This window comes from Mirounga angustirostris, unplaced genomic scaffold (genome assembly GCF_029215605.1).
Source record: "Mirounga angustirostris isolate CCGP_5_RB_7025 unplaced genomic scaffold, mMirAng1.0.hap1 SCAF_7, whole genome shotgun sequence".
Taxonomy (NCBI): domain Eukaryota; kingdom Metazoa; phylum Chordata; class Mammalia; order Carnivora; family Phocidae; genus Mirounga; species Mirounga angustirostris.
The window spans coordinates 2177504-2204474 of NW_026991715.1; the positions used below are offsets into that span (position 1 = coordinate 2177504).

General features: G+C 63.5%; 1 protein-coding gene across 12 annotated transcripts in view; it reads left to right on the top strand.

The window, feature by feature from the left end:
• Positions 1 to 16383: 16383 nt before the first annotated feature.
• Positions 16384 to 26971, top strand: part of OBSCN (obscurin, cytoskeletal calmodulin and titin-interacting RhoGEF) — a 131099-nt gene continuing 120511 nt past the window's right edge. For all 12 annotated transcript variants that reach the window (XM_064595676.1, XM_064595678.1, XM_064595677.1 and 9 more), the window contains exons 1-9: positions 16384 to 16506; positions 19581 to 20590; positions 21705 to 21974; positions 22227 to 22487; positions 23202 to 23510; positions 23622 to 23888; positions 24608 to 24877; positions 25295 to 25570; positions 26236 to 26511. In XM_064595676.1, coding sequence (XP_064451746.1) covers positions 19609 to 20590; positions 21705 to 21974; positions 22227 to 22487; positions 23202 to 23510; positions 23622 to 23888; positions 24608 to 24877; positions 25295 to 25570; positions 26236 to 26511 — 2911 coding nt within the window. In that variant the 5' untranslated portion in view covers positions 16384 to 16506; positions 19581 to 19608. The remainder of the gene's footprint in view (positions 16507 to 19580; positions 20591 to 21704; positions 21975 to 22226; positions 22488 to 23201; positions 23511 to 23621; positions 23889 to 24607; positions 24878 to 25294; positions 25571 to 26235; positions 26512 to 26971) is intronic.

The window sequence follows — 26971 nt, forward strand, 5'->3', positions numbered from 1 at the left end:
CTTACCATGGTCCTCCCGTTGGCCCTCCCCTTGGTTCTCCTGTTGGCCCTCCCCTTGGCCCTCACCATCACCCTCACTATGGCCCTCACCATGGTCCTCCCCTTGGTCCTCACCATCACTCACTATGGCCCTTCCCTTGGCCCTCACCCTTACCCTCACTATGGCCCTCCCCCTTGTCCTCCCCTTGGCCCTCCCCTTGGTTCTCCTGTTGGCCCTCCCCTTGGCCCTCACCATCACCCTCACTATGGCCCTTACCATGGTCCTCCCGTTGGCCCTCCCCTTGGTTCTCCTGTTGGCCCTCCCCTTGGCCCTCACCATCACCCTCACTATGGCCCTCACCATGGTCCTCCCCTTGGTCCTCACCATCACTCACTATGGCCCTTCCCTTGGCCCTCACCCTTACCCTCACTATGGCCCTCCCCCTTGTCCTCCCCTTGGCCCTCCCCTTGGTTCTCCTGTTGGCCCTCCCCTTGGCCCTCACCATCACCCTCACTATGGCCCTTACCATGGTCCTCCCGTTGGCCCTCCCCTTGGTTCTCCTGTTGGCCCTCCCCTTGGCCCTCACCATCACCCTCACTATGGCCCTTACCATGGTCCTCCCCTTGGCCCTCCCCTTGGTCCTCCCATTGGCCCTTCCCTTGGCCCTCACCCTTACCCTCACTATAGCCCTCCCCTTGGTCCTCCCCTTGGCCCTCCCCTTGGTTCTCCTGTTGGCCCTCCCCTTGGCCCTCACCATCACCCTCGCTATGGCCCTCACCATGGTCCTCCCCTTGGTCCTCACCATCACCCTCACCATCACCCTCACTATGGCCCTTACCATGGTCCTCCCCTTGGCCCTTCCCTTGGCCCTCACCCTTACCCTCACTATGGCCCTCCCCTTGGTCCTCCCCTTGGCCCTCCCCTTGGTTCTCCTGTTGGCCCTCCCCTTGGCCCTCACCATCACCCTCACTATAGCCCTTACCATGGTCCTCCCGTTGGCCCTTCCCTTGGCCCTCACCCTTACCCTCACTATGGCCCTCCCCTTGGTCCTCCCCTTGGCCCTCCCCTTGGTTCTCCTGTTGGCCCTCCCCTTGGCCCTCACCATCACCCTCACTATGGCCCTTACCATGGTCCTCCCCTTGGCCCTTCCCTTGGCCCTCACCCTTACCCTCACTATGGCCCTCCCCTTTGTCTTCCCCTTGGCCCTCCCCTTGGTTCTCCTGTTGGCCCTCCCCTTGGCCCTCACCATCACCCTCACTATGGCCCTTACCATGGTCCTCCCGTTGGCCCTTCCCTTGGCCCTCACCCTTACCCTCACTATGGCCCTCCCCTTGGTCCTCCCCTTGGCCCTCCTGTTGGCCCTCCCCTTGGCCCTCACCATCACCCTCACTATGGCCCTTACCATGGTCCTCCCCTTGGCCCTCCCCTTGGTCCTCCCGTTGGCCCTTCCCTTGGCCCTCACCATAACCCTCACTATGGCCCTCCCCTTGGCCCTCCCCTTGGTTCTCCTGTTGGCCCTCCCCTTGGCCCTCACCATCACCCTCGCTATGGCCCTCACCATGGTCCTCCCCTTGGTCCTCACCATTACCCTCACTATAGTCCTCCCCATGGTCCTCACCATCACCCTCACCCTTACCCTCACCATGGCCTTCCCCTTGGTCTTCCCCTTGGCCCTCCCCTTGGTTCTCCCGTTGGCCCTCACCATCACCCTCACCATTACCCTCACTATGGCCCTCACTGTGGTCCTCCCCTTGGCTCTCCCGTTGGCCCTCCCCTTGGCCCTCACCATCACCCTCGCTATGGCCCTCACCATGGTCCTCCCCTTGGTCCTCACCATCACCCTCACCCTCACTACGGCCCTCACCATGGTCCTCCCCTTGGCCTCCCTTTGGTCCTCCTGCTGATCCTCCCTTTGGTCCTCACCGTCACTCTCACCATGGCCCTTACCATGATCCTCCCCTTGGTCCTCACCATCACTCTCACCATTACCCTCACCATGGTCCTCCCCTTGGCCTCCCCTTGGTCCTCACCATCACCCTCACCCTTACCCTCACCATGGCCCTCCCCTTGGCCTCCCCTTGGCCTTCCCCTTGGTCCTCATCATCACTCTCACCGTGGCTTTCCACTTGCTCCTCCCCTTGGCCCTCCTCTCAGCCCTCCCCTTGCTCCTCCCTCAGCCCTCCCCTCAGCCCTAACGCGGCCCTCACCATTGCCTTTACTGTGGCCCTCCCCTTGGTCCCTACCTTGGCCTTTCTCTTGGCTCTCCCCCGGCCTTCACCATGGCCCTCCCCCTGATGCTGCCCAGCTCCAGCCTCCTGCAGTGTGTGGTGGGGGAGGGGGGTGCCGCTCTGTTCTCACCGGTTTCCTTTGTCCTGTGAGCCAGGCTGCCTGCTCTCAGCTCCTCAGAGTTGGAACACGAAACACCAGTTTGGGTGCTCCCAGCCTCCTCCTGGCTTTGGCCTTCCTGGTATCCCCACCCAGCTGAGTTCTCTGGGTTTCTGCCTGCATACCTGCCAGTTCAGGCCCTCTGCTTGTTGCACCCAGTGACCCCTGCTCATGGGGTCTGGCATCAAGGCCAAGCACACTGGCTTGTCTTTCCTCCTAAAATTGTATCATACTGTTACTTTTTAGCTGCCGTTGGGATGAGTGCCTGTTGAATTCAATTTGGTGGCACAGACGCACACAGTGAAAAGCCTGTGTCCCCCCCACCCCCCTGAAGGTCACCTGGTTCGGCTGTCTGCACGTCCTACATCTGTGTCCACACACAGTGTTTCGTGTTGCCTTCTGTGTCCTGTGACTCCCATTTCCACACTGGACACAGGCTGATTTTATGTGTCAGCTTGACTGGACTGTGGGGAGTCCAGACATTTGGTCCAGCAGGATTCTGGGAGTGTCTGTGAGGGCATTTCTGGATCAGGTTAACAGTGTGTGGACTGCATGAAGCAGATTGCCCTTCCAGTGTGGGTGGGCCTCATCTAATCAGGGGAAGGCCTGCAGGGAACAAACAGGTGGAGGAAGAGGGAACTCGTCCTGTCCGACTGCCTGACCCCCTCCCCCTCCCCTCCCTCCCCTCCCCTCCTCTTCCCTGATCTCTTTCCCTCCCCCTCCCCTCCCCTCCTCTTTGCTCCCTTCCCCCTCCCCTCCCCTTCCTCCCCCTCCCCTCCTCTTCCCTCCACTCCCTCCCCTCCTTCTCCTCTTCGCTCCCTTCCCCCTCCCCTCCCCTCCCCTTCCTCCCCCTCCCCTCCTCTTCCCTCCACTCCCTCCCCTCCTCCTCCTCTTCCCTCCACTCCCTTCCCCCTCCCCTCCCCTCCACTCCCTCCCCTCCCCTCCTCTTCCCTGCTCTCTTCCCCTCCCCCTCCCCTCCCCTCCTCTTTGCTCCCTTCTCCCTCCCCTCCCCTCCCCCTCCTCTCCCTCCCCTCCCTTCCTCTTCCCTGCTCTCTTCCCCTCCCCCTCCTCCTCTTCCCTCCACTCCCTTCCCCCCTCCCCCCCTCCCCCTTTCCTTTTCCCTCCGCTCCCTTCCCCCTCCCCTCCCCTCCCCTTCCCCTCCCCTCCTCTCCTCTTCCCTGCTCCCTTCCCCCTCCCCCTCTCCTCCTCTTCCCTCCGCTCCCTTCCCCCTCCCCCTCCCCTCCTCTTCTCTCTGCTCCCTTCCCCCTCCCCCTTCTCTCCCCTCCCCCTCCCCTCCTCTTCCCTCCACTCCCTCCCCCTTCCCTCCACTCCCTCCCCCTCCTCCTCTTCCCTCCCCTCCCCCTTCCTCTCCCCTCCCCCTCCCCTCCCCTTCCCCTCCCCTCTCCTCCCCTTCCCCTCCCCCTCCTCTTCCCTGCTCCCTTCCCCCTCCCCCCTCCCCTCCCCTCCTCTTCTCTCTGCTCCCTTCCCCCTCCCCCTCCGCTCCCCTTCCCCTCCCTTCCTCTTCCCTCCACTCCCTCCCCTCCCCTCCTCTTCCCTCCACTCCCTTCCCCTGCCCCCTCCCCTCCCCCTCCCCTCTCCTCCTATTCCCTCCGCTCCCTTCCCCCTCCCCCTCCCCTCCCCCTTTCCTCTTCCCTCCACTCCCTCCCCTCCCCCTCCCCTTCCTCCCCCTCCCCTCCTCTTCCCTCCACTCCCTCCCCTCCTCCTCCTCTTCCCTCCACTCCCTTCCCCCTCCCCTCCACTCCCTCCCCTCCCCTTCTCTTCCCTGCTCTCTTCCCCTCCCCCTCCCCTCCTCTTCCCTGCTCCCTTCCCCCTCCCCTCCCCTCCCCCTTCCTCTTCCCTCCGCTCCCTTCCCCCTCCCCCTCCCCTCGCCCCTTCCCTCCTTCCCCTTCCTCCATACCTGAGCCACTGTCTTCATTACTATGGCTTCCTGATGAGCTACCAGCACATCTGAGAGTCAGTGGTTGGAAAGTAGGGTCTGTTTCTTGCTTGGACAGTGTTCTCTGGCCTCTGGACTCCCCTGCATGTGCTTGCCCAGGCTCTTGCCATTGAAGGCCCAGGAGTGGCCATGTGGAGGCCCCAGCTCTAGGGTGTGCCCTGCAGCTGACTTTGTTCAGCCTAGGACAAAACGCAGTGATAGGATTTTGCATGAGCTGACTCAGAACCTGATGCCCAGGAGACGATGAGTAGGGGTCTTGAAGTTCTTTGGAAAGGCCCACAAGGCAGCAATTGATCTGAAGTGACTGAGTCCCTTAGTAGCAAAGCCCTGGCCATGAGAAGGGCCACTTTCTGACCACAATAGAAGGGCCAGATTGCCAAATTAAGTCACCCGGTTAATTGTGGCCCTTCATTTCTACTCTAGGAATTTGTGCAGCCCTAATCTTAGCCCTCCCAGGGAGGGAAGGCAGCTGTTGGGGTGGGTCATAGCTCCATGCTCTGTGGTGACTCCCAGACCCCGTGGGCTCTAATTTTAAAGCATGACCACGGAAGGGGGGGCACACAACTCTGTTGGTGGCACCAGAACCAGGGTGCCTGGGGGCTTGTTTTCCTCAGACACATCAACAAGTTTTCCAAAGGTTTTGGAAACTACTTTGGGCCAAAAAGATTTTCATATGCATTCTCCGGCATTTGTTTGAGAGGACACAGGCTAGATCACCATAATCCTTGCATTTACTTTGTTAAAATTCTTACCCCGCATTGCTGCCTGGAACGCTATATCAGATTATGGAACCACTCTTGGGTTTTCACCCAAATTAGTCACTGCAACTGAATTTCTAATTTCAAGCATGTTGCACTGAATTTGATGTTCTGATTTGGTGCTTTTTAAAAAAGATTTTATTTATTTATTTGACAGAGAGAGACACAGCGAGAGAGGGAACACAAGCAGGGGGAGTGGGAGAGGGAGAAGCAGGCCCCCCGCTGAGCAGGGAGCCTGATGCGGGGCTCTATCCCATGACCCTGAGATCATGACCTGAGCCAAAGGCAGACACTTAACCAACCGAGCCACCCAGGCGCCCCTGACTCAGCGCTTTTTAAGATACCGGTTGACTGAGAGGCTGTTCTGGTGAGAGAATGGATGGTTTGCCCAGGAGGTGTGCCCTGCGCTGTGAGCCCAGGGCTGCCTGTCTCCGAGGAGCGATGAGCCGCCCCGCGGATGAGCTTCTGCCCTCGAGCTGCCTGGTCTCTGTCAGGCGCGCATCGGTCGCCCAGTGCTGTCCCGTGTGTCCCTCGTCCTTGATTCTCTCCCTTGTTTGCTGCGCATGCTCTGTGCTAGCTCCCGGGTTCCCTCTTCTGCCCCTGACAGCTCCCTGGCCCTGCTGGTGCATGTTCAATTTTATAATTCCTCTCTCTTTATTGCTATTCTCTATTTGATGACACATCAGCATGGCATGGTCTCCCACAGTTCTCAGAACAGTAGAAACAGCTGCAGTAGTTCCCTCCTGTCCTTGCCATGTCTCCTGCTTGCGGTGGAAAATCCGATACTCGAGACGTTACATTGTAGCAGCTCTGGATAGACTCCCGTCAGGTCTGTTTTTGCTGTTGTTTCGTGGTCCGTGCGTGTGGACTCTGTCAGTGGGGTCTCTGTGCCCTGCAGGGGGAAGCCACGCCTGTCCATCCTGTCCGTCCTGTCAGCATGCAGCCTGACTGTGAGCAAAGCCCCCGGGTGCAGGGATGCCTGGGGCCTCTGACCGTCTTTTTCCCGGACCCTCCATTCCGTGGGGCCCGTCTAGGTTACGTCACCGTCAGCTGCTGGCCTCCCTGACCGCTGACGGACAGGTCTCTGTTCTCAGCAATGCCCGGCCTACAGGCAGGGAGTCCTTCTTGATCAAGGCCAGTGTCTGAGGTTCTTCCCCACCCCGGAGGTTGTCCTCAGCTCTCTTTCCATGGTTCTCTCCAGTGAACTCTGGCTCAGCTCTTTGCTCTTAATGAAGATGAGCTAATATTCTCAAGGGCAGCCTCAGGCCTGAAACTTCCTGCACTGGGTTTCAAATGAGGTCAGTTCCTTTGGGGAGAGCTCCAGAGCCCTCGGGGTGTCAGCAATGGCCTGGACAGCGGCCTGGGCCTTCTAGGTCTGCTCTCCTGGGGTGGAGCCTCCGCTCGGCTGGTGCGCTGGGCTGGGGGCAGCCCGGACCCTGGCAAGCCCGGCCGGCCACGCCTCCGTGGGCGGGGTGCAGCCTCCAAATGTGAAAGGCACGTGCTGGAAAATCTCTGGGCCACACTGCTTCAGGTTTTAGCCCCCTTGACTTGGATGGGGAGCTGAGGAATGTTGGTGGGATACCACACCCCCTGATTGGGAGCCCCGTCCTCTCGGCCACACGGAGCAGGAGGGGGGCCCTGCCCAGCTGAGCTGGAGGCAGTTGGCCGAAGTGCCCCAGACGCTCACTGTCCTCACCAGGTTCTCGTAGATGTTCCTGGATCAGTGTCTCTTCATTGGCTGTGTGCACTGAGGACAGTGCGGAGATTATAAATGTTTCCTCTAATCGGCTTTCGCTGCTTCTACCTGCTCTGCTGTGGAGCGAGTCCTTGGAAGTGGAAGCTTTGTACCTTGCACCCATGGTTCCTCCGGGAGGAGGCCTAGGACCTCTGCTGCCTGGACTCCCCACCCCAGATGTGATCTGATTGTCCTGGGCTGTGGCCTGGGCACGCGTGGGAGCATTCTCCAGGGATTCCAGTGTGTAGCCAGGGCGGACACCACTGTCTTAGGCAACCGGGTGGCTTTGCATTAAGGGAACCACATGGGGTATTTTCAAACAGGGATGTTTCCAACAATGGGAGGGCCCGGGGGCAGCTTCTTTGCACCAGGTAAGTTCAACAGGCGGCTGAGGCTTTGAAAAGCAAAAGAGCTGTTTCCCTAAAATGTGTAGCACTTACAGGGGCGCCTGGTTGGCTCAGTCAGTCCTGCATGCAACTCTTGATCTCAGGGTCGTGAGTTCAAGCCCCACGTTGTCCGTGGAGCCTACTTGAAAAAAAAGTAAAATAATCAGCATTTACGGTGTCTGTCGGACGGTGGTGGTTTATCAGGGTGTCACAGGGTGAAACGCAGAAATGCTGCCTGGTGCTTTCAAGTGGCTGTACAGTGTGGTGGGTGTGCAGGTGGCCTGGGACTGCAGTCCCAGGACACGAGGGTCACGCGTGTCCTCAGGGAAGTTTGTTACTGTTGCCACGGCCCTCCAGGTTCTCGGTGAAGAAAGGCACCAACTGTTTGCCCCCCACGTAGATACACACACGCTGCATTTGAATAGGAGTGGGCACAGCCGACCCCCAGGCAGGGACAGCCTTGGGGGGTGACAGGAGGCCAGCAGGGCCCTGCGGGTGGCTCCTCCCACTCGCCAGGCCCCAGCCCAGTCTTAGGAGGAGGCTGAAGCTGCTGCGGGGCTCGCGGTGTGTTGGGCACAGATGATTAAAATGCAGCCAGTAAATACCTAGTCATTCCGTATAGAACACTCCATTGAAAACTAGGGGTGGACTATAGGGTGGCTAACGGAACATAATAAAGAAAAATAAGTAAAACAAAATGCAGCCCAGCCGGAAAGGTTTGCCTGCGATACGCTGCAGATAACCCTGAGACCAGACGCAGAAGCTAGCGGGTGGCTTTGAAAGGCCCCCCCGCTCAGCTGAGACCCCACACAGCCCGGGTCACTGAGGAATGCACACGCGTGGCCTCCGGGTCGCCGTTCACAGCCTGCCCTTGGGACGCACCCGCCAGACGCACTTCCTTAGGAAGGAAGGGGCTGCCCTGGGCGTCTCCCAGGAAAGCTTTGCAGACCCCTGACCCTGACCGGGGGACGACCTTCGCAAAGATGACGCGGCTTTCCTCCGGGCCGGGCGGGAGGCACCGAGGCCGCGGTCCCGCGCTCAGGCCCGCAGTGCGGTCCTTACGGCGGCAGGGAAAGCCCTGGGTCCGTGCCGGGCCGCGTTTCCCTTGTAACAGACGCATTCGGGGGCCTCCGCCCTTGGCTCTTGCCGTGGAAACAAAAAGGTAAGGCGGTCTGGAGTATCTTTAGGAGGAGAGGCTGGGGACCGGAGACTGTCTCCTCCACGGTCCGGTTGTCTTCCGCTGGACGAAGCTCGCGCAGCACCAGCGTGCGCGCGGACCCAGAGAGGCGCGTGGCGGGAGAAAGCGCGCGGGCTCGCCGGCATCGCCGTGCGCCCCGCGGCCGTTCGGCCGTTCGTAACCTCGCGACAGGTTCTTCTCTGCACCTGACGCGCGCAGTCTCCGCGCCCAGGTGTCCCTGGTGCTGCCGTGTGGCGGCTGGCCCTCCCCGGGGTCCACGCGGCGGTCATTTGCTCCAGGGCGTATTATTGTGTTCTCGAAATACTCCTGGGGAAAGTCCACTTGAAACCGGCTGGAATGAGAGGACGCATGGCCCCGGGAGCACAGCGGCGCGTCCTCCAGCGTCCACAGGAGCCTTGGCAGCCAGCCGCTCTGCCCGCCCCGCCGGGCCCCAGCCGGGGGCAAGGTGGGCTTCGTGGGGACCACCAGCGGGGGCAGGCGGGGGACCCACCCCAGGTAGCTCCCGCCACAACCCGGTTTCCTAGAACAAAGTTTAGTCTTTCACGTGTTTTCCTTGGGAAGGAATCTGTGCTCGGGGTCTGAGGTTAAGGTCCTGTAGGGGCAAGTTGGGTTCCAGCACAGGGCTTCTGGGGATGGCCACTTCTGGGGAAGGACAGTTCTCTGGCCTTCTCACTCCGGGGGCTTCTGAGGGACAGAGGGAGGCAGCGTGGGCCGCAGGGCTCCCTTCCTGCCCCCCTGATCCTGCAGGCTTCTCCACTAGGCTGCACCGCTGAGCTCAGAGAGCGGCCCTTCCTCCTGAGCCTCGGGACGGTGGGTCACGGACGCGGCCTCCTGGGGCTGAGGAGATCAAGTGCTTCCCCACACGACTGGGACCGGCTGGTGGTCTTCCCCTGGAACCAAGGCTGGCCCCCGATTCCTTGCACACTTCCTTCTGTAGCCCCATGTCACGTGTCTGGGGTTTGCAGCCCCCCTGAGCCACCCTGCAGTGGGGTTGGGCGGGGCTGACCCCCCGGTGGTGGCTGTGGTCCTGGCTGGGACTGGGGCGCAGGCCTGGAGCGGCAGGACCACGCTGCCCAGGTACGGTTGTGGGTGCTGGTGGTGGCCTGGGCCCCACAGGGGTGCACTCAGGTCCAGAAAGAGATGGCCACCCCAGGCGTGTGCACAGGGCACAGTGTGGGTTGGTGCTCCCCCACCTTGGGTGTCCTTCCGGGGGCCTCAGCCATGCCCTCGGGCTGGCAACTCTCCCTGCCCACGGGCCCGTGAGGCTCTCCCAGATGCCTGCCCTGCCCACCCAGAGCCAGCTCCCCTTCCCCTGTCCCACCCCTGCTCGGGCGAGTGCAGAGCCTGGAGGTCCCTCACCTGTCCTGCTGCCTGCAGCCCTGGGCCAGCGGCTAGCCAGGATGTCCCTCTGGTCCCTGCCTGCGGCCCTGGGCCGGCGGCTAGCCAGGATGTCCCTCTGGTCCCTGCCTGCGGCCCTGGGGCCAGCGGCTAGCCAGGACGTCCCTCTGGTCCCTGCCTGCGGCCCTGGGGCCAGCGGCTAGCCAGGACGTCCCTCTGGTCCCTGCCTGCGGCCCTGGGGCCAGCGGCTAGCCAGGACGTCCCTCTGGTCCCTGCCTGCGGCCCTGGGGCCAGCGGCTAGCCAGGACGTCCCTCTGGTCCCTGCCTGCGGCCCTGGGGCCAGCGGCTAGCCAGGACGTCCCTCTGGTCCCTGCCTGCGGCCCTGGGGCCAGCGGCTAGCCAGGACGTCCCTCTGGTCCCTGCCTGCGGCCCTGGGGCCAGCGGCTAGCCAGGACGTCCCTCTGGTCCCTGCCTGCGGCCCTGGGGCCAGCGGCTAGCCAGGACGTCCCTCTGGTCCCTGCCTGCGGCCCTGGGGCCAGCGGCTAGCCAGGACGTCCCTCTGGTCCCTGCCTGCGGCCCTGGGGCCAGCGGCTAGCCAGGACGTCCCTCTGGTCCCTGCCTGCGGCCCTGGGGCCAGCGGCTAGCCAGGACGTCCCTCTGGTCCCTGCCTGCGGCCCTGGGGCCAGCGGCTAGCCAGGACGTCCCTCTGGTCCCTGCCTGCGGCCCTGGGGCCAGCGGCTAGCCAGGACGTCCCTCTGGTCCCTGCCTGCGGCCCTGGGGCCAGCGGCTAGCCAGGACGTCCCTCTGGTCCCTGCCTGCGGCCCTGGGGCCAGCGGCTAGCCAGGACGTCCCTCTGGTCCCTGCCTGCGGCCCTGGGGCCAGCGGCTAGCCAGGACGTCCCTCTGGTCCCTGCCTGCGGCCCTGGGGCCAGCGGCTAGCCAGGACGTCCCTCTGGTCCCTGCCTGCGGCCCTGGGGCCAGCGGCTAGCCAGGACGTCCCTCTGGTCCCTGCCTGCGGCCCTGGGGCCAGCGGCTAGCCAGGACGTCCCTCTGGTCCCTGCCTGCGGCCCTGGGGCCAGCGGCTAGCCAGGACGTCCCTCTGGTCCCTGCCTGCGGCCCTGGGGCCAGCGGCTAGCCAGGACGTCCCTCTGGTCCCTGCCTGCGGCCCTGGGGCCAGCGGCTAGCCAGGACGTCCCTCTGGTCCCTGCCTGCGGCCCTGGGGCCAGCGGCTAGCCAGGACGTCCCTCTGGTCCCTGCCTGCGGCCCTGGGGCCAGCGGCTAGCCAGGACGTCCCTCTGGTCCCTGCCTGCGGCCCTGGGGCCAGCGGCTAGCCAGGACGTCCCTCTGGTCCCTGCCTGCGGCCCTGGGGCCAGCGGCTAGCCAGGACGTCCCTCTGGTCCCTGCCTGCGGCCCTGGGGCCAGCGGCTAGCCAGGACGTCCCTCTGGTCCCTGCCTGCGGCCCTGGGGCCAGCGGCTAGCCAGGACGTCCCTCTGGTCCCTGCCTGCGGCCCTGGGGCCAGCGGCTAGCCAGGACGTCCCTCTGGTCCCTGCCTGCGGCCCTGGGGCCAGCGGCTAGCCAGGACGTCCCTCTGGTCCCTGCCTGCGGCCCTGGGGCCAGCGGCTAGCCAGGACGTCCCTCTGGTCCCTCTGTTCCTCAGGAGCCCCTCACCACCTCGCTGTGGGCCCCTTTCCCCTGCTTGACCCCTGGCCCTCGCCCTCAGCTCCTGGCCACAGGCTCAGCCTCTTGTGGCCGAGAGCGGGCGGTGGGGGCACCAGGAACCAGCAGAGGTGCAGGGAACAGGAGCCCCACTTCGCAGTGTGGTTTTCACTTGATCCCTTGCTTTGCTGACTGACATCATCTTTTTAAGAGTTAAGTCCGTGGATACAATCTCCCCTCATTTTATTTATTTATTTTTTAAAAGAGTTTATTTATTTGAGAGAGAGAATGAAATAGAGAGAGAGCACGAGAGGGGGGAGGGTCAGAGGGAGAAGCAGACTCCCCGCCGAGCAGGGAGCCCGACGCGGGACTCGATCCCGGGACTCCAGGATCATGACCCGAGCCGAAGGCAGTCGCTTAACCAACTGAGCCACCCAGGCGCCCCCGTCTTCTCACCTTTTTTTTTTTTTTTTAAGATTTTATTTATTTGAGAGAGAGAGACTGAGAGAGAGCAAGCACGTGAGAGGGGGGAGGGTCAGAGGGAGAAGCAGACTCCCTGCCGAGCAGGGAGCCCGATGCGGGACTCGATCCCGGGACTCCAGGATCATGACCTGAGCCGAAGGCAGTCGCTTAACCGACTGAGCCCCCCAGGCGCCCCTCCCCTCATTTTAAAAGGTGCTGTGTAGCGCTGACCTGCCCAAGGACACCGTCATTTCTGTGTCCACGTGGCATTGATGGGCATGGAGCTTCTTTCCAAAGCTCATTAACGGCAACAGTGTGACTGCTCCCATGGGGCCAGGTTCTTCCCACTGTTTACCTTTGTGTACCACCCCCTCCCCCCCCCGCAGCTTCCCCAGTCCCCCTCCACACCCAGTAGTTTTAACCCCTTGCACGTTCTTTCAAAACCGAACTCCAGACCGTACTTGGAATTCAACATTTTCCCCATTCATGTCCCCGTTTTATGCCCGATCTGTGCAGGCTGTGGTCTCACGGCCATTGGTCACGTGCTCAGGAGAGTCAGCTGTGACCCCGTCAGCCGTGGAAACAAGCAAACCTTGCCCACTCTGCGCCACGGTCCCTCTGCTGCGAACTGCAGACACGCTGTCCTGGGGACCATCCACCGGGTGTCCAGAGGAAACACTGGGAAGTGAGACTGAGCATGCTTGCCTTCCCCCTGGGAGCATGCCAGTGGCAAACCTTGGGAAGGCCAGCGAGCAGGGCAGCCAGCTTCCCCCTCCCGTCCCGCAGAGTTCACCACTCCCACTTCACAAGCACTCCCGTCTAACACAAGAGGCTCCCAGGGCCGTGGAGTTCGCAGCCCCCACCCCACTCCCAAGAGGGTGGTTCCAGGGTCACGCCGGGAGGGTGGTCGCTCAGGCCTGGGGGTGCCTCTGAGCATGGGGCTCCCCAGACAGACCACTCACAGCCCAGGGACACCCACTCCTTCCTGTCAGGGCTGCTAGGGAGATGGCACCATGGGACACAGCCAGCATGGGGAAGGTCAGACACGTCACGGGGGCTGAGTAGACACACGGAGCACCCAGGAGAGCGAATGTCCCACAAGGGCCCAGGGATGTGTGGGCGGGACTGCAGCCAGTGACTTGGGATCCCTACAGAGACAGCAGAGTGGGAGGGTGAGCTATGGAGGGTCACAGGACGGGGACAGGACAGAGGAAGAGGGTGAGGTATGGAGGGTCACAGGACAGGGAGGAAGACAGAGGAGGAGGATGAGCTGTGGAGGGTCACAGGACAGGGAGGGGGACAGAGGAGGAGGTTGAGGTATGGAGGGTCACAGGACGGGGGTGAGGACAGAGGAGCAGGGTGAGGTATGGAGGGTCACAGGATGGGGGGGACAGAGGAGGAGGGTGAGGTATGGAGGGTCATAGGACAGGGGGGAGGACAGAGGAGGAGGGTGAGGTATGGAGGGTCACAGGACAGGGAGGAAGACAGAGGAGGAGGATGAGCTATGGAGGGTCACAGGACAGGGAGGGGGACAGAGGAGGAGGGTGAGGTATGGAGGGTCACAGGACGGGGGTGAGGACAGAGGAGCAGGGTGAGGTATGGAGGGTCACAGGATGGGGAAGACAGAGGAGGAGGGTGAGGTATGAGGATCTCAGGTTGGGGAGGAGGACATAGGAGGAGGGTGAGGTATGGAGGGTCACAGGATGGGGAGGACAGAGGAGGAGGGTGAGGTATGGAGGGTCACAGGACAGGGAGGGGGACAGAGGAGGAGGGTGAGGTATGGAGGATCTCAGGTTGGGTCGGAGGACATAGGAGGAGAGTGAGGTATGAGGATCTCAGGACGGGGCAGAACAGAGGAGGAGGGTGAGGTATGGAGGGTCACAGGACAGCCAGGAGGACTTTGGAGGATGGTGAGGAACCCCTAAATGCTGGGTTAGGGGACCATTTGAGTTGAGATCATCCCTCTAGTCCCCATAGGGATCAGTGTCTTTAGAGGAGGAGGAACGGGCTCCTGGGGTTTGCCCTCTGTTCACTGAGACACCTTGAGTCGCTGGCTGTGTCTGTACCAGGAAGAGACACCCCAGTGTCCTGGAATCTGCAGCACCTTCTCCCCAGAACCCTGAGAAATAAGTGTTTAAGCCTCCTGGTCTGTGGTGTTATCATGGTGTCTGAGTGAAGACTTGGGTACCCCAGGGCATCTGGTCTGTGCTCAGAGCCTTGGTTTCTCCACTGCACACAGGGGTGCTGGCTCAGGGGCAGGGGAGAAGCTCAGCATGCAGAGCAGTCCCTTAATGCTGGTTATGGTAGGTCCCGTCCTCCCTCGTTCCCACCTCGCTGGGTGCTCCGGACCCCTGGCCCTCACAGCCCACTGTGGTGGGGGTCTGCAGGTAGACACACCTGCAGGAGAGGTCATTGGGTCAAGTGGGTGCAGGGGCCTGCTGGGTGTCTTACCCTGGTCCCTAGCCTCAGATGGGGTCCCTGAGGGTGTGTCTCAGGCCTGGGCTGCTGGGGGCAGGGGGCAGCCCCTTCCCAGGAAACCCAGGACTCCCACAGGGTGGCCCCTCTGGGTTCTGGCTAGGCCTCCACCAGGCAAAGGCCACCTGTCATCCAGGTGGGCCTGGCATTTTGTCCCTGCTGTCCCTGCAGCAGGGCCATGGGGATGGAGTTGGGGACAGACTTCCTGGGGCATTTACAGCTCTGGCCATTGTCCTGCCTGCCCACCCCTGGGGCCTGCAGCCCTTGTCCATGGCCAGCAAAGGTCCCTGGCTGGGTTCTCGGGGACCCCCCACTCCCATTTAAAGGTGCCATGGACACCCAGTCAGGGCAGGTGCTGCCAATGAAGGACCAGGGATAAAGAACCTGCCTTGGGCATGTGTGTGGTGGGGACAGATTGGGGCTGATGCTGGGGCCTGTGCTGGGCTTCTGGCTGCCTGCCTCCCCCCAGAGACTCAGGACTTTCAGATGGCCAGTGCTCTTGGCATGCTCCTGGGTCTCCCTCTCCCCTCTGGGTCGTTCTGGGTCCCTTTCTGGCTGGCCCCAGGTCCCCACTCTCCCCTCTGGACAGTCTGGGTCTCTTCTGGGTGGTTCTGGATCCCTTTCTGGGTGGTTTTGGGTCTCCTCTGGGTAGTTCTGGGTCCCCTCTGGATGGTTCTGGATCCCTCTCTGGGTGGTCCCAGGTCCCCCTCTCCCTTCTGGACAGTTCTGGATCCCTTTCTGGGTCTCCTCTGGTGGTTCTGGATCCCTTTCTGGGTGGTCCCAGGTCCCCCTCTCCCCTCCGGACAGTTCTGGATCTCCTCTGGGCAGTCCTGGGTCCCCTGTGGCTGGTTCTGGGTCCCTTTCTGTGTGGCCTGGATCCCCCTGTCCCTCTGGGTGGTTCTGGATCCCTTTCTGGGTGATCCCAGGTCCCCCTCTCCCCTCTGGAGAGTTCTGGATCTCCTCTGGGCAGTCCTGGGTCCCCTCTGACTGGTTCTTGGTCCCTTTCTGGGTGGCCCCGGGTCTCCCTGTCCTTCTGGGTGGTTCTGTTCCCTTTCTGGGTGGCAAGGGGTCCCTCTGTCCCTCTGGGTGGTTCTGGATCCCTTTCTGGGAGGTCCCAGGTCCCCCACTCCCCTCTGGACAGTTCTGGATCTTCTCTGGACAGTCCTGGGTCTCCTCTGGCTGGTTCTGTGTCCCTTTCTGGGTGGCAAAGGGTCTCTTCGAGGTGGTCTTGGATGACCCTCTGGGTGGTCCTGGATCCCTTTCTGAGTGGTCCCAGGTCCCCCACTCCCCTCTGGAAAGTTCTGTATCTCCTCTGGGCAGTCCTGGGTCCCCTCTGGCTGGTTCTGGGTCCCTTTCTGGCTGGCCCTGGGTCCCCCTGTCCCTCTGGGTGGTTCTGATCCCTTTCTGGTGGCAAGGGGTCCCTCTGACCCTCTGGCTGGTTCTGGATCCCTTTCTGGGAGGTCCCAGGTCCCCCTCTCCCCTCCGGACAGTTCTGGATCTTCTCTGGGCAGTCCTGGGTCTCCTCTGGGTGGTTCTGGGTCCCTTTCTGGCTGGCCCCGGGTCCCCCTGTCCCTCTGCATGGTTGGGTCCCTTTCTGGGTGGTCCCAGGTCCCCCACTCCCCTCTGGAAAGTTTTGGCTCTCCTCTGGACAGTCCTGGGTCTCCTCTGGCTGGTTCTGGGTCCCTTTCTGGGTGGCCCCAGCTCCCTTCGAGGTGGTCTTGGATGACCCTCTGGGTGGTCCTCGGTCTCCTGGGCTCCTTCCTGTCTTGTACTCTAGGACGCTAGTCTGAGCAGGGTTCCCCACCAGGTGGGGTCCCGGTCCCACCCACATCATTGCTGCCCCCCCACCCCCACAGCTGACCACCCAGAGCCTCTGCCCTTTGCCTCCCTGGGGCTGGGGGTGAAACCAAATCCCAGGCGGTGACACCCGGGCTATTTTGGAGCTGGGCTGGGCTGGGCTGGGTTGGCCGGCTGTGGGGGCGGGCCCAGCCTTCTCCAGCTGACAGCATCGGCCTGTCCTTTCGTCCCCGACCAGTCTGAGGACTGACCAGAGAGTGGGCTGCTGGGTGGGAGCTGTGTCGGTCCTGGGCCCGTGGCGGGAGGTGAGACCCAGCAGCCCCTGCTCCATCTTCTGCGCCCCACGCCTGGGTGCTGCTCCCAGCCTCCCTTAAAGACAGGTGAGCAGGCGGAGTGGGCAGGGTGGGGGGCCATCCCAGGCCAAGCCCCTCTCCTCCAGGGCTGTTCGGTTGAAGGTCAGGGCTGGGGTGCAGAAGGCCTGGGGAGGGGTGTCCAGCCAGGCTGTGTAGCTCCAAGCGTTGGGGCCCTGGGATCCAGCCCCTGACACCATGGTGACCTGAGCTAGGCCCTCATGCGGGCGGCGGGGGAGCAGTGGGGTGGGAGGTCAGGGACCGGGGGCGCATCCACCTCCTCCTTCGTGGCCTCTTGCTCTAAGTGAGGCCTGGGGGTCTGGCCAGCCCTGCCCCCATCTCTGCTGAGATGGATGCCCGCTGACAGCTGGGGCTATTTTGGGCCTGTTGGCTCAGCAGAGGGGACAGCCAGAGGGGCACTGACACCTGACTCCAGGAAAGAATTTCCCCGGGAGTTCGGGAAGCCGCCAGCCCAGGGGTCTAGGGGGAGGCGCAGACTCCAGGAGCTGTGGTGGAAGTCTTTTCTGGAAGGGTTGAGGGGGGGCAGCAGGGGCTCCTAGGAGGGGACCAAGGTTCTTCAGTCAGGCTGCAAGCCACTTCCCACTTGGCCCCATGAGGAGGACCCCAAATGGGCCAAGCTCTAGAAATCCAAGGATGGAGGCTGTGGGCAGGGCTTGGGTCAGCCCTAGGGACTTCGAGGCTCCAGAGGCATGACCCAAGGTGGGGGTGGGGAGGTCATGGTCTCCTTGTGGAGGGAGACTCTTGCCAAGTTGGGACCTCCACGGAGTGAGGAGTCCACTCTGAGGAAGGAAGGGGCTTCCCTGGGAGGCTGGGGCTGAGGTCCTGGCCGGGTGTCCCCTCCTGAGCCTCCTGCCTCACCGCTGCATGTCCAAGTCCAGTGGGAGTTCTGGGGGCCCCCAGAGGGTGCCCCCCTTTGGCCTGAAGGAGTGTGGCTCTGGAGTCCTTGGGCCAGCATTTAGGGCACTACGGCTCTGTGGACCAGTGGGGATGCCTGCCCAGAGGCGGTTGAGTGTGTGGGAGCCCCCAGGTCTCATGGGTCTGCTGCATTGAGGTGGGGAGCCCAGGCCCTTCACCAGGGCGCCAGGCATCAGGACCATCCCTGGGAGTCCGAGAAGATCTTGGGGTCTCTGCCCATCCTTCCCAGTCCAGGATCAGCCTGTCACCTGCCAAGGTCCTGGGCTGGTTCCCCCTAAGCACATGCAGCAATGGGAGCTCTCTTTCCCCTCCCCCCAGTCCTTTCCACCTGGAATGGAATCCCCCTAAGCCCCCTTTCCACCTGGGCTGGTTCCCCCTAAGCACATGCAGCAATGGGAGCTCTCACCTCCATAGCTGGTGGCCCCCAGAGACCACCAGCTATGGAGGTGGCCCTCTGCCCCTGCCTGCTCATGAGCTCGGAGCACCTTGCTCCCATACGTGCACCTGGAGTGGTGGGGGTGAGGATGCAGTGTCCTGTCTCAGGGGTACCCGCAGACCAACTGTGATTGAGGAGGGGGGCACTGGGAGCTCAGAGCTCAGGGCCTCTGGAGACCTGGAGTCAGAGTAACCCTTCCCCAGAGGGACATCAAGGCCCAGGAGGGCGTCCATGGAGGCGGGGCTCGGGTGACCGCCCGCCCGGGGCCTCCCAGCCCCAGAACTTGGCCAGGCAGTGGGGGGCAGGGGACAGAGGTGCTGACTGCACAGTGAGTCAGCAGGCTGGTGCGGGCTCACCTCCTCGAGGGGGATTAAGGGAGATTAGGCCCTGAATCACAGGACAGGAGCCCGAGGGCCCAGAACATCACCCACTTGTCCCCCAGTAGGCAGCCCATGCTGGAAGCCCAGCCCTGGGTTGGGGAGGGAGTTAAGGCGCTTGGGGCCAGCCCCGAGCCCAGGGGTCTGCTATTCTTACGGAGGGAGGGGGTAGGCCAGGCCCATGCTCACCTTACCCACCTGTGCTGAAGGCCAGCCAGGGCCTGCAAGGGGTAGGCAGAGGCCAGTCACCTGGGGCCTTCAGTATGAGGGGTGCCGACCTGTCCCCACAGGGTCCTCTCAGCCAGTGGAGACACAAAGTCTGTGGAGTGACCAGGCCCGGCCAGTCGACCTGGCCAGTCTCAGCCCGACATCCCTGGTTCTTCCCAGGGGACTCTCCGCCTGTCCTCCCTGGGCACACAGCGGGCTATGTGCCGTCCCCCAGGGAGGAGCGGGTGCTCCCAGAGAGCGGGTATGGGCAGCTCAGTGGGCTCGGGGCCGGCTTGTAAGGAGTCCACCTGGCAGCAGGGTGTCCAATCTCCCTGCTCATCAGGGTTGAGGCGAGTGGGAACCCTGGAGAGGAGCTGACAGGCCCAGTACACAGGACTTTTGTCGTGTGTGCTGCCGGGGCGGGGAGAGCTGAGGTGCACAGAGCCAGAAGTGTGGCTTCGGAGGTTGAGTCACCTGGAGGAGGAAGGGGCAGGGGCTCAAAGGGGAGCCTCCTGGGACGGAGAACTGGTGACCTCTGGGGCACCGCACTCAGAGAGGGACGAGCCAGCAGCAGGCACCTCCCTTGGCCAGGCCCTGTCCAGGTTCAGAGAGCTGCCACCTCTTTGAGTAGGGGAGACATGGGCAGATTGGAGTTTCAGACTCCAGGAGTCAGCGGTGTGTGGGGAGGGGGACTGGTCACCCGAAGGCAGCTGGAGGGGGGGCGGGGAACACACATACAGAGGCAGGTCTGTGTGGAGAGGTACAGCGTGGCCCCCAGGTAGGGAGGCCGAACAGAGAGGGGGACCAGCCAGGTTGCTGTGTGGTGTTTTGGGACAGGTTCTCAACTGGCCCTGGAGTTGGGGTGTGGGGCTAGAGCTGGGGGTACAGGAAGGGGATACACCCACCTGTTAGAAAAGCCTGTTGTGGGGGGGGGTGGCACCAGACTCCAAGTGCCCAGAAGGTGGCAAATCTGAGTTTCTGGACCTGCGGGGGTGGGGGCAGATGAGGCGGTGGCGGGGGAGGGGGGCGCGTCCATCCTGGGTCAGCCTGGGTTCTTCAGGAGGAACTGGCCAGGTGGGGCGCAGGGGGGGACCCGAACAGTACCTGGGTCTCATCCCCACTATGACCTTCCCCCACCTCGCTCGCAGGTCCCTCCCACCGCCCCCACCCCCCACCATGGATCACTCATTCAGTGGGGCACCCCGATTTCTGACCCGGCCCAAGGCTTTTGTGGTGTCGGTGGGCAAGGACGCCACGCTGAGCTGCCAGATCGTGGGCAACCCTACGCCGCAGGTGACCTGGGAGAAGGACCAGCAGCCCGTGGAGGCGGGCGCTCGCTTCCGCCTGGCCCAGGACGGCGACCTGTACCGTCTCGCCATCCTGGACCTGGCACTGGGCGACAGTGGGCAGTATGTGTGCCGCGCGCGCAATGCCATCGGTGAGGCCTTCGCGGCTGTCGGCCTGCAGGTGGACGCTGAGGCCGCTTGCGCCGAGCAGGCGCCGCATTTCCTTCTGCGGCCCACGTCCATCCGCGTGCGCGAGGGCGCGGAGGCCACCTTCCGCTGCCGCGTGCGCGGCTCGCCGCCCCTGGCGGTGAGCTGGGCCAAGGACGGGCGGCGCTTGGGCGCGCCCGACGCCCCCCGAGTGCGCGTGGAGGCCAGCGGCGAGGCGAGCGCGCTGCGCATCCAGGCAGCGCAGGCCCGCGACGGTGGCACCTACACGGTGCGCGCCGAGAACGCGCTGGGCGCCGCCAGCGCCGACGCCGCGCTCACCGTGGACGCGGATGCAGACGCTGCCGGCCCTCCCGGGGCCTCCACAGCCGCGCTTCTGGAGCACCTAAAGCGGCGGCGCGAGGCGATGCGCGCTGAGGGCGCCCCGGCCTCGCCACCCGGTTCTGGCACGCGCACCTGCACCGTGACTGAAGGCAAGCACGCGCGCCTCAGCTGCTACGTGACGGGTGAGCCTAAGCCCGAGACGGTATGGAAGAAGGACGGGCAGCTGGTGGTCGAGGGCCGGCGACACGTGGTGTACGAGGACGCTCAGGAGAACTTCGTGCTCAAGATCCTCTTCTGCAAGCAGTCAGACCGGGGCCTCTACACCTGCACGGCATCCAACCTGGTGGGCCAAACCTACAGCTCCGTGCAGGTCGTCGTGCGAGGTGAGCTCGGGGTGCTGGGCGCACGATCTCTGCGCGTGGTCGCTGCCGAGAAGCGCCTCCCCAGCCCCTCCCCCCAGTCCTTTCCACCTGGAATGGAATCCGTCGCGGAATCCGGAGGTAGAGGTCTTGGCGGGCTCTCGCGTTTCCAGAGCCACAGAATGAGGGTGACAGCGGATGACCCCCAGCCTGTCCCATTGTTTGTGAGAGTCGCATGAGTGAATAACAAAGCGCTCTGTCCTCAGCGCCCCCTCCTCCTGGGAGATGGCCCTGGTGACCCTGGCACTCCACCTCTCTCACAGGATGCTAAGGGGGTCTCCCTGGCAGAGTGGGGAGAAAGGTAGGGCCGGGGCTGGGGCCGCTCCAGGTTGAGCCGGAAGGCGGTTCTGGGCAGTTTAGAGGCTCCTGTTGAGGACCCCTGTAGGGGTCTGGGCCTCCCCCAGGGTTCTGGGGGAAAGCGTGGGCAACATAAGAGGTTGTGTTGGCGAGACTCCTAAGACCAGAGACCCACCTCCACTTCTGTCCCGCTGGAGGGTCTCAGGGCGCTCCAACCTTCTGTGCGCGCCACAGTACCATCGCCCCAGCGGGTAAATGGCCCGGTTCCTCGGGGCGCCCTGCAGAAGCTGCACAGGGAAAAGTGCGCAGGGCAGCCGGGCTTGGCCGACGGCCGGCGCTCAGGGGGTTGCGCGGCGGCCAGCCCTGGTCCCGCTGCCTCACTGCTGGCGTGGCTGTGAGCGTGAGCCCTGCGGATTTTGCGGCCCGGGAGCAGCCTCACTGGGCTGTTTTGGGGCTTTACGTGCCTCGTTTCCAGACATCTTCTATTTAAGGGGAGGGGGCTCTTTACGTTCTGTGCCCTCTCCCCTGCCCCCCTTCCATCCCCCTACCTCCCTGGACTCATTCCTGCTGCACCTCTGCTTCCCACCCACCCCCTGCCCTGGTCCCCTGCCCCCACTCCAGCCCCGTACTCCAACTAAGGAGCCCCTTGACCTGCCCTACTTCCTGCCCTGACCCCACTCTCCGCCGCCCCACCCCCCTCCACCTCCTCCCGGCTCCTCTCCCCGGCCCACCGGCCTCAGGCCCGCCGCCCCAGCCCCGCTCACGCGCCCTCTCCCCGCAGAGCCCGCGGTGCCCTTCAGGAAGCGGCTGCAGGACCTGGAGGTGCAGGAGAGGGAGTCGGCCACGTTCCAGTGCGAGGTGGAGCTGCCGACCACCGAGGCCGCGTGGTACAAGGAGGAGACGCGGCTGTGGGCCAGCGCCAAGTACGGCATCGAGGAGGCGGGCACCGAGCGCCGGCTGACCGTGCGCAACGTCTCGGCCGACGACGACGCCGTCTACATCTGCGAGACTGCGGAGGGCAGCCGCACGGTGGCGGAGCTCGCGGTGCAAGGTGGGCGGGGGTCGCGCGGGGCTGGGGTGGGGAAGGGGAGGGAAGGGGCAGGACTGGCTGGAGAGGAGCGCGGAGGAGCGGCGGGGCAGGGGCCGTGTGGGGGCCATGCAGGGGGCGGAAGGTGGGCTCGGAGGGGGGGCGAGCAGGGGCGGGGGGCGGGGCAGGGGCGGAAGGTGGGCTCGGAGGAGGACGGGTGGGCAGGCCCCCCTCCCGCCCCCCGTCTGACCAGTCCCCCGGCCCTGTCCACCGCAGGCAACCTCATCCGGAAGCTCCCGAGGAAGACCGTGGTGCGAGTGGGGGACACGGCCATGTTCTGTGTGGAGCTGGCCAGGCCGGAGGACTCCGTCCACTGGCTGAGGAACCAGGAGGAGGTGGTGGCTGGGGGCCGCGTGGCCATCACCACGGAAGGCACGTGCCACACGTTGACCATCTCCAAGTGCAGCCTGGAGGACATGGGCGAGGTGACCTTCACGGCTGGGGACTGCCGGACATCCACGCAGTTCTTTGTGTCTGGTAAGGGCCTGGGGGGGGCCCCTTGGACAGACAGGGCCCTCTCCCCTTCCTCTGTCCACTGGGCCGCACTGTGCAGTCCCGTCTGCTGCAGGGAGGGCTTCGGGGGCTGGACCAATGGGTCATAGCTCTAGTTTCCTCGGACCACTGGTTTGTTTGCTGCCCTCCTTCACTGTGGTCACCCCAGGTGACTGCAGAGTAGGAGTTCTGGTGACCCCCACTCTGCAAACCGAAGTAGAAAGCACAGATTGTTCCAGGGGCACACATGTGGGTGAGACGGGTGTGGGACATTGTGCGTGAGTGTGGCCTCTTTCTGTGGCCTTTGGTATCACATTTGTAGATTGGGAGTAGTTCCTCCCACCGCCCCCACTGGGTCAGCCCTTTGTTGGGGTCAGTACCCTCAGAAGGGTCCCCGCACCCTGCTTTGGTCACTGCCTGGACCAAGACCTGGATACACAGAAGGGGTTTGTCGCCAAACCCCCTGGACAGCTTGTGGTGGCCCTGGACTGCGTGTCCCCAAAGCCAGAGCACTCTTTCCACTGCAACCAGAGAAGGGGCCACAAGGCTGGGGCCAGGGGTTACGGGCCTGCAGCATCCCTCGGGCCATGGACAGTGCGGATGGGGAAAGCACGCCCCCAGGAGGGGGGTTGACCTTGGACCCAGGGCTTGGGGAGGGAGCTCCCAGTCAGTGACGTCCTGGGGCTGTGCTCTACCCAGCCCCTAGGAAGCCGCCCCTGCATGCCCCTGAGGCCCCTGAGGTAAAGGCCAGGACAGAGAGCTCCGTGACCCTCGGCTGGTCCCCCCCACCCCACGGGGACCGCTCTGTCCCCATCGATGGTTATCTGGTGGAAAAGAAGCGGCTTGGCGCCTACACCTGGAGCCCGTGCCACGAGGCCAAGTGGGTGGATGTGCGTGAGCTGACTGTGGCAGGCGTGTCCGAGGAGGGGGACTTCCAGTTCCGGGTGTCAGCTGTGAACAGCTTTGGCCACAGTCCCTGCCTGGAGTTCCCAGGGACTGTCCACCTGGGTAAGTGTGCCTGCACCGTGGGCTTCCTGGGGAAGGGGCGCTTGGGCCCAGGCTCAGGAGGAGGAGGGAGGAGGGTGGAGCCTGGCTCCTTCTGAAGCCCTCACCCTGCAGCCCCCCAGCTGGCCCTGAGGACGCCTCTGAAGGCAGTGGAGGCCGTGGAGGGTGGCGAGGTGACCTTCTCCGTGGACCTCACTCTGGCCTCGGCGGGCGAGTGGTTCCTGGACGGGCGGGCCCTGAAGGCCAGCGGCATGTACGTGATCCGTCACGAGGGCACACGGCACGCCCTCACCATCCGCTCCGTGTCTGCCAGCCTGCACGGCGCGGAGCTCAAGTTCGTGGCCAACGGCATCGAGAGCAGCATCCGCATGGAGGTCCGAGGTAGGAGGACCCCAGCTGTGGCCCCCAGGCGTCTGCCCCAGGGGTGGGGTGGGGGCTCCTAGAGCTGCTGCTTGTCCCGGGGCAGGTGGGCTCCTGGGTGGTCTCCTGGATGAGGCAGGGCTGGGCAGGGGAGGGCGGTGTGAGGCAGCTTGCCCAGGGCTGGCAGTGGCCTCGGCCACAGTGTGCGAGTGGAGGAGGGGCTAGAGAGCCTCAGTCTTCTATCTGCCTGCTCCTCTCCATCCCCAAACTCCCCTTCCTCCCTGCCGATTCCTTCTGTCACCCTGTAATCTTGTCTCTTCCTTTCCTGCCTCTCCCTGTTCCCGCATACCTGACTCTCCCCACTCTGTCCACTCTCCATTGTCCCCTCCCCTCCCTGTCCATCCTCTCTGTGCACCTCTGTCCACTCTTCTCTCTTCACTCCTTCTATGTCCCCTCCCCCGTCCATGTCCTCTGCCCATACCCCAATGTCTCCTCCCCCGTCCCCTTCTCCTCTGTCCATGCCTCTTCTTTCGCCTCCTCCACTGTCCACTCCCCCTGTCTGTCCACGCACCTTCTGTGCACTTGTCTCGTCCATGCCTCTTCTTTTCCCTCCCCCACTGTCCGCTCCCCCTCTGCCCATCCCCTGTCCATTCTTCCCTCTGTCCCATCCCCCACTGTCCACTCCCCCTCTCTGTCCACGCACCTTCTGTCCACCTGTCTGTGGCCTCGCGCGGCCCCAGGACTGACCACCAAGCGTCCAGTGGCAGCTGTGAGGGAAGTGCTGGCCCGGCTGCATGAGGAGGCGCAGCTCCTGGCCGAGCTGTCAGACCAGGCTGCGGCAGTGACATGGCTGAAGGACGGCCACGCGCTGCCACCAGGCCCCAAGTACGAGGTGCAGGCGACGGCCGGGCAGTGGGCACTGCTGGTGCGGGACGTGGTGCGAGACGACGCTGGCCTCTACGAGTGTGTCAGCCGTGGGGGCCGCGTCGCCTACCAGCTCCTGGTGCAAGGTGATCCCGCTGTGTGTGTGTCCACGTCCACCATGGTCACGGCCGCACCCTCTGTTCCCCAGCTCGGGGCGGACTCCAGGGGTCTGGGCGCTGGGAGCCACTGCTCACCGTCCCTGTAGCGAGGTGGGGGTGGGGTGGGCGAGGATGGGGAGGGGAGACTCTGCTCAGTAGGGGGAGGGGCTTCCTCGCAGCAGGTGGTGCCCCCTGAGCCCAGGCTCACGCACCATGTCCCACACCTGCCTCCGGAGGGGACCCTGGTCTGGGTGAGGCCCCCAGGCCCCGTCCCACACCTGCCTCCGGAGGGGACCCTGGTCTGGGTGAGGCCCCCAGGCCCCAGGCGTCTCCGTCTGCTCTCCGCGTGGGTGTGTGTGTGGCCGGGGCTCTGCTGCTCGCCTGACCGCCCGTGTGCCCTTGCAGGGCTCACTCCCTTTCTGCACAAGGACACAGCTGGTGGCTGTGTGGATGCCGTGGCTGGAGGCCCAGCCCACTTCGAATGTGAGACCTCTGAGGCCCACGTGCGCGTGCGCTGGTACAAGGACGGCACGGAGCTCAGTCGCTCCAGCCAGCGCTTCTCGCAGGAGGACGTGGGCACGCGGCACCGGCTGGTGGCAGCCTCGGTCACCAGGCAGGATGAGGGTACCTACTCATGCCGCATGGGTGAGGACTCCGTGGACTTCCAGCTGCGTGTCTCCGGTGAGCTGCAGCCTCCAGGGCTTGGTGGGTGGGGAGCAGGTCCGGCTGCATCAAGGACCTGTGAGGCCAGGCTGTCCGGCCCTTCCTTTCTTCCAAGAATGCCCGGGAGGGGCAGTCGCTTCTGGATTTGGGAAAAGAAACTTCCCACAGAACTAACATTTAGATGAGAAAAGACGTGGGTGTGGAAAAGAAAAGATAAGAGGGAAATTCGCAGCCCCCTTTCTCCTTTGAAGATGAAGAAGTGAGGCAGGCAGGACCCAAAAGGTGCTGGAAGCGTTCTCAGCAGCTTAGATTGGGATCTTGATGCCTAAGGCCCTGGCTCTTTCTAGAAACTCTAGGGGCCTCTTGGCAGATTCTGAGTCCAGCTTTGTCTGAGGCCCAGCCCTTAGTAGGCTCTCGGCCACTGCCCCCCAGGCCTCCCTCTGTCTGTCCCCAGGCACTGGCCTGGCTCTCCATCGTGGTGCTCAGAAGCTGCTCCCCGCCATGCCTAGGAGGGGTCACGGCGTCAGGTCCCCCTGTGCCCGAGGAGGGTCCTACCGGCAGCACCTGACCGTGAATGATTCCCAGGGTTGCCTGGAGTCTAGAGCATGCTGTGCCCTGGCTCCAGGACTTGGGGGCCCTCACCGCAGTGGGGCTTCTGACCGTACATCCCTCTCTGTCCCCAGAGCCTGCAGCTGTGTTTGCCAAGGAGCAGCCAGCACACAGGGAGGTGCAGGCCAAGGCGGGGGCCAGCGCCACCCTGAGCTGTGAGGTGGCCCAGGCCCAGACAGAGGTGACGTGGCACAAGGATGGGAAGAAGCTGAGTGTGAGCTCCAAAGTGCACGTGGAGGCCAAGGGCTGCAGCAGGCGGCTGGTGGTGCAGCAGGTGGGCCAGGCGGACGCTGGGGAGTACAGCTGTGAGGCCGGGGGCCAGAAGGTGTCCTTCCACCTGGACGTGGCAGGTCAGTAATTTGGGTTCAAACTCTAGCCTTGATCGAGGGTGATGATGGGAATAGCATAGAGTTCAGACAGACTCTGGAACACTTTCATTGAACATCTCCCTTCACATGTCCCTCCTCCCGCCTGCTATTCTCATACACGTGGCTGAGGCAAGAGAGTTTGGATGGGAACGTGTACATGGGAGGTTTGGGTATACTTGTGCTCTGTGACTGGTGTTCCAAGCGATGGTCCCCACTTAGGAGAGCTCACGCAGAGCAGTCACATAATGTGTGGTCCCCACCTGGCACAGCCCACGGGGAGCAGTGATAGAATATATTGTCCCAATTGGGACAGCCCACATGGAGCACTGATGGAATGTGTGGTCCCCACCTGGAACAGCTTACGTAGATCAGTGATAGAATGTATGGTCCCCACCTGATCAGCCCACCTGGAGCAGTGGTAGATGGTATGGTCCCACCTGGA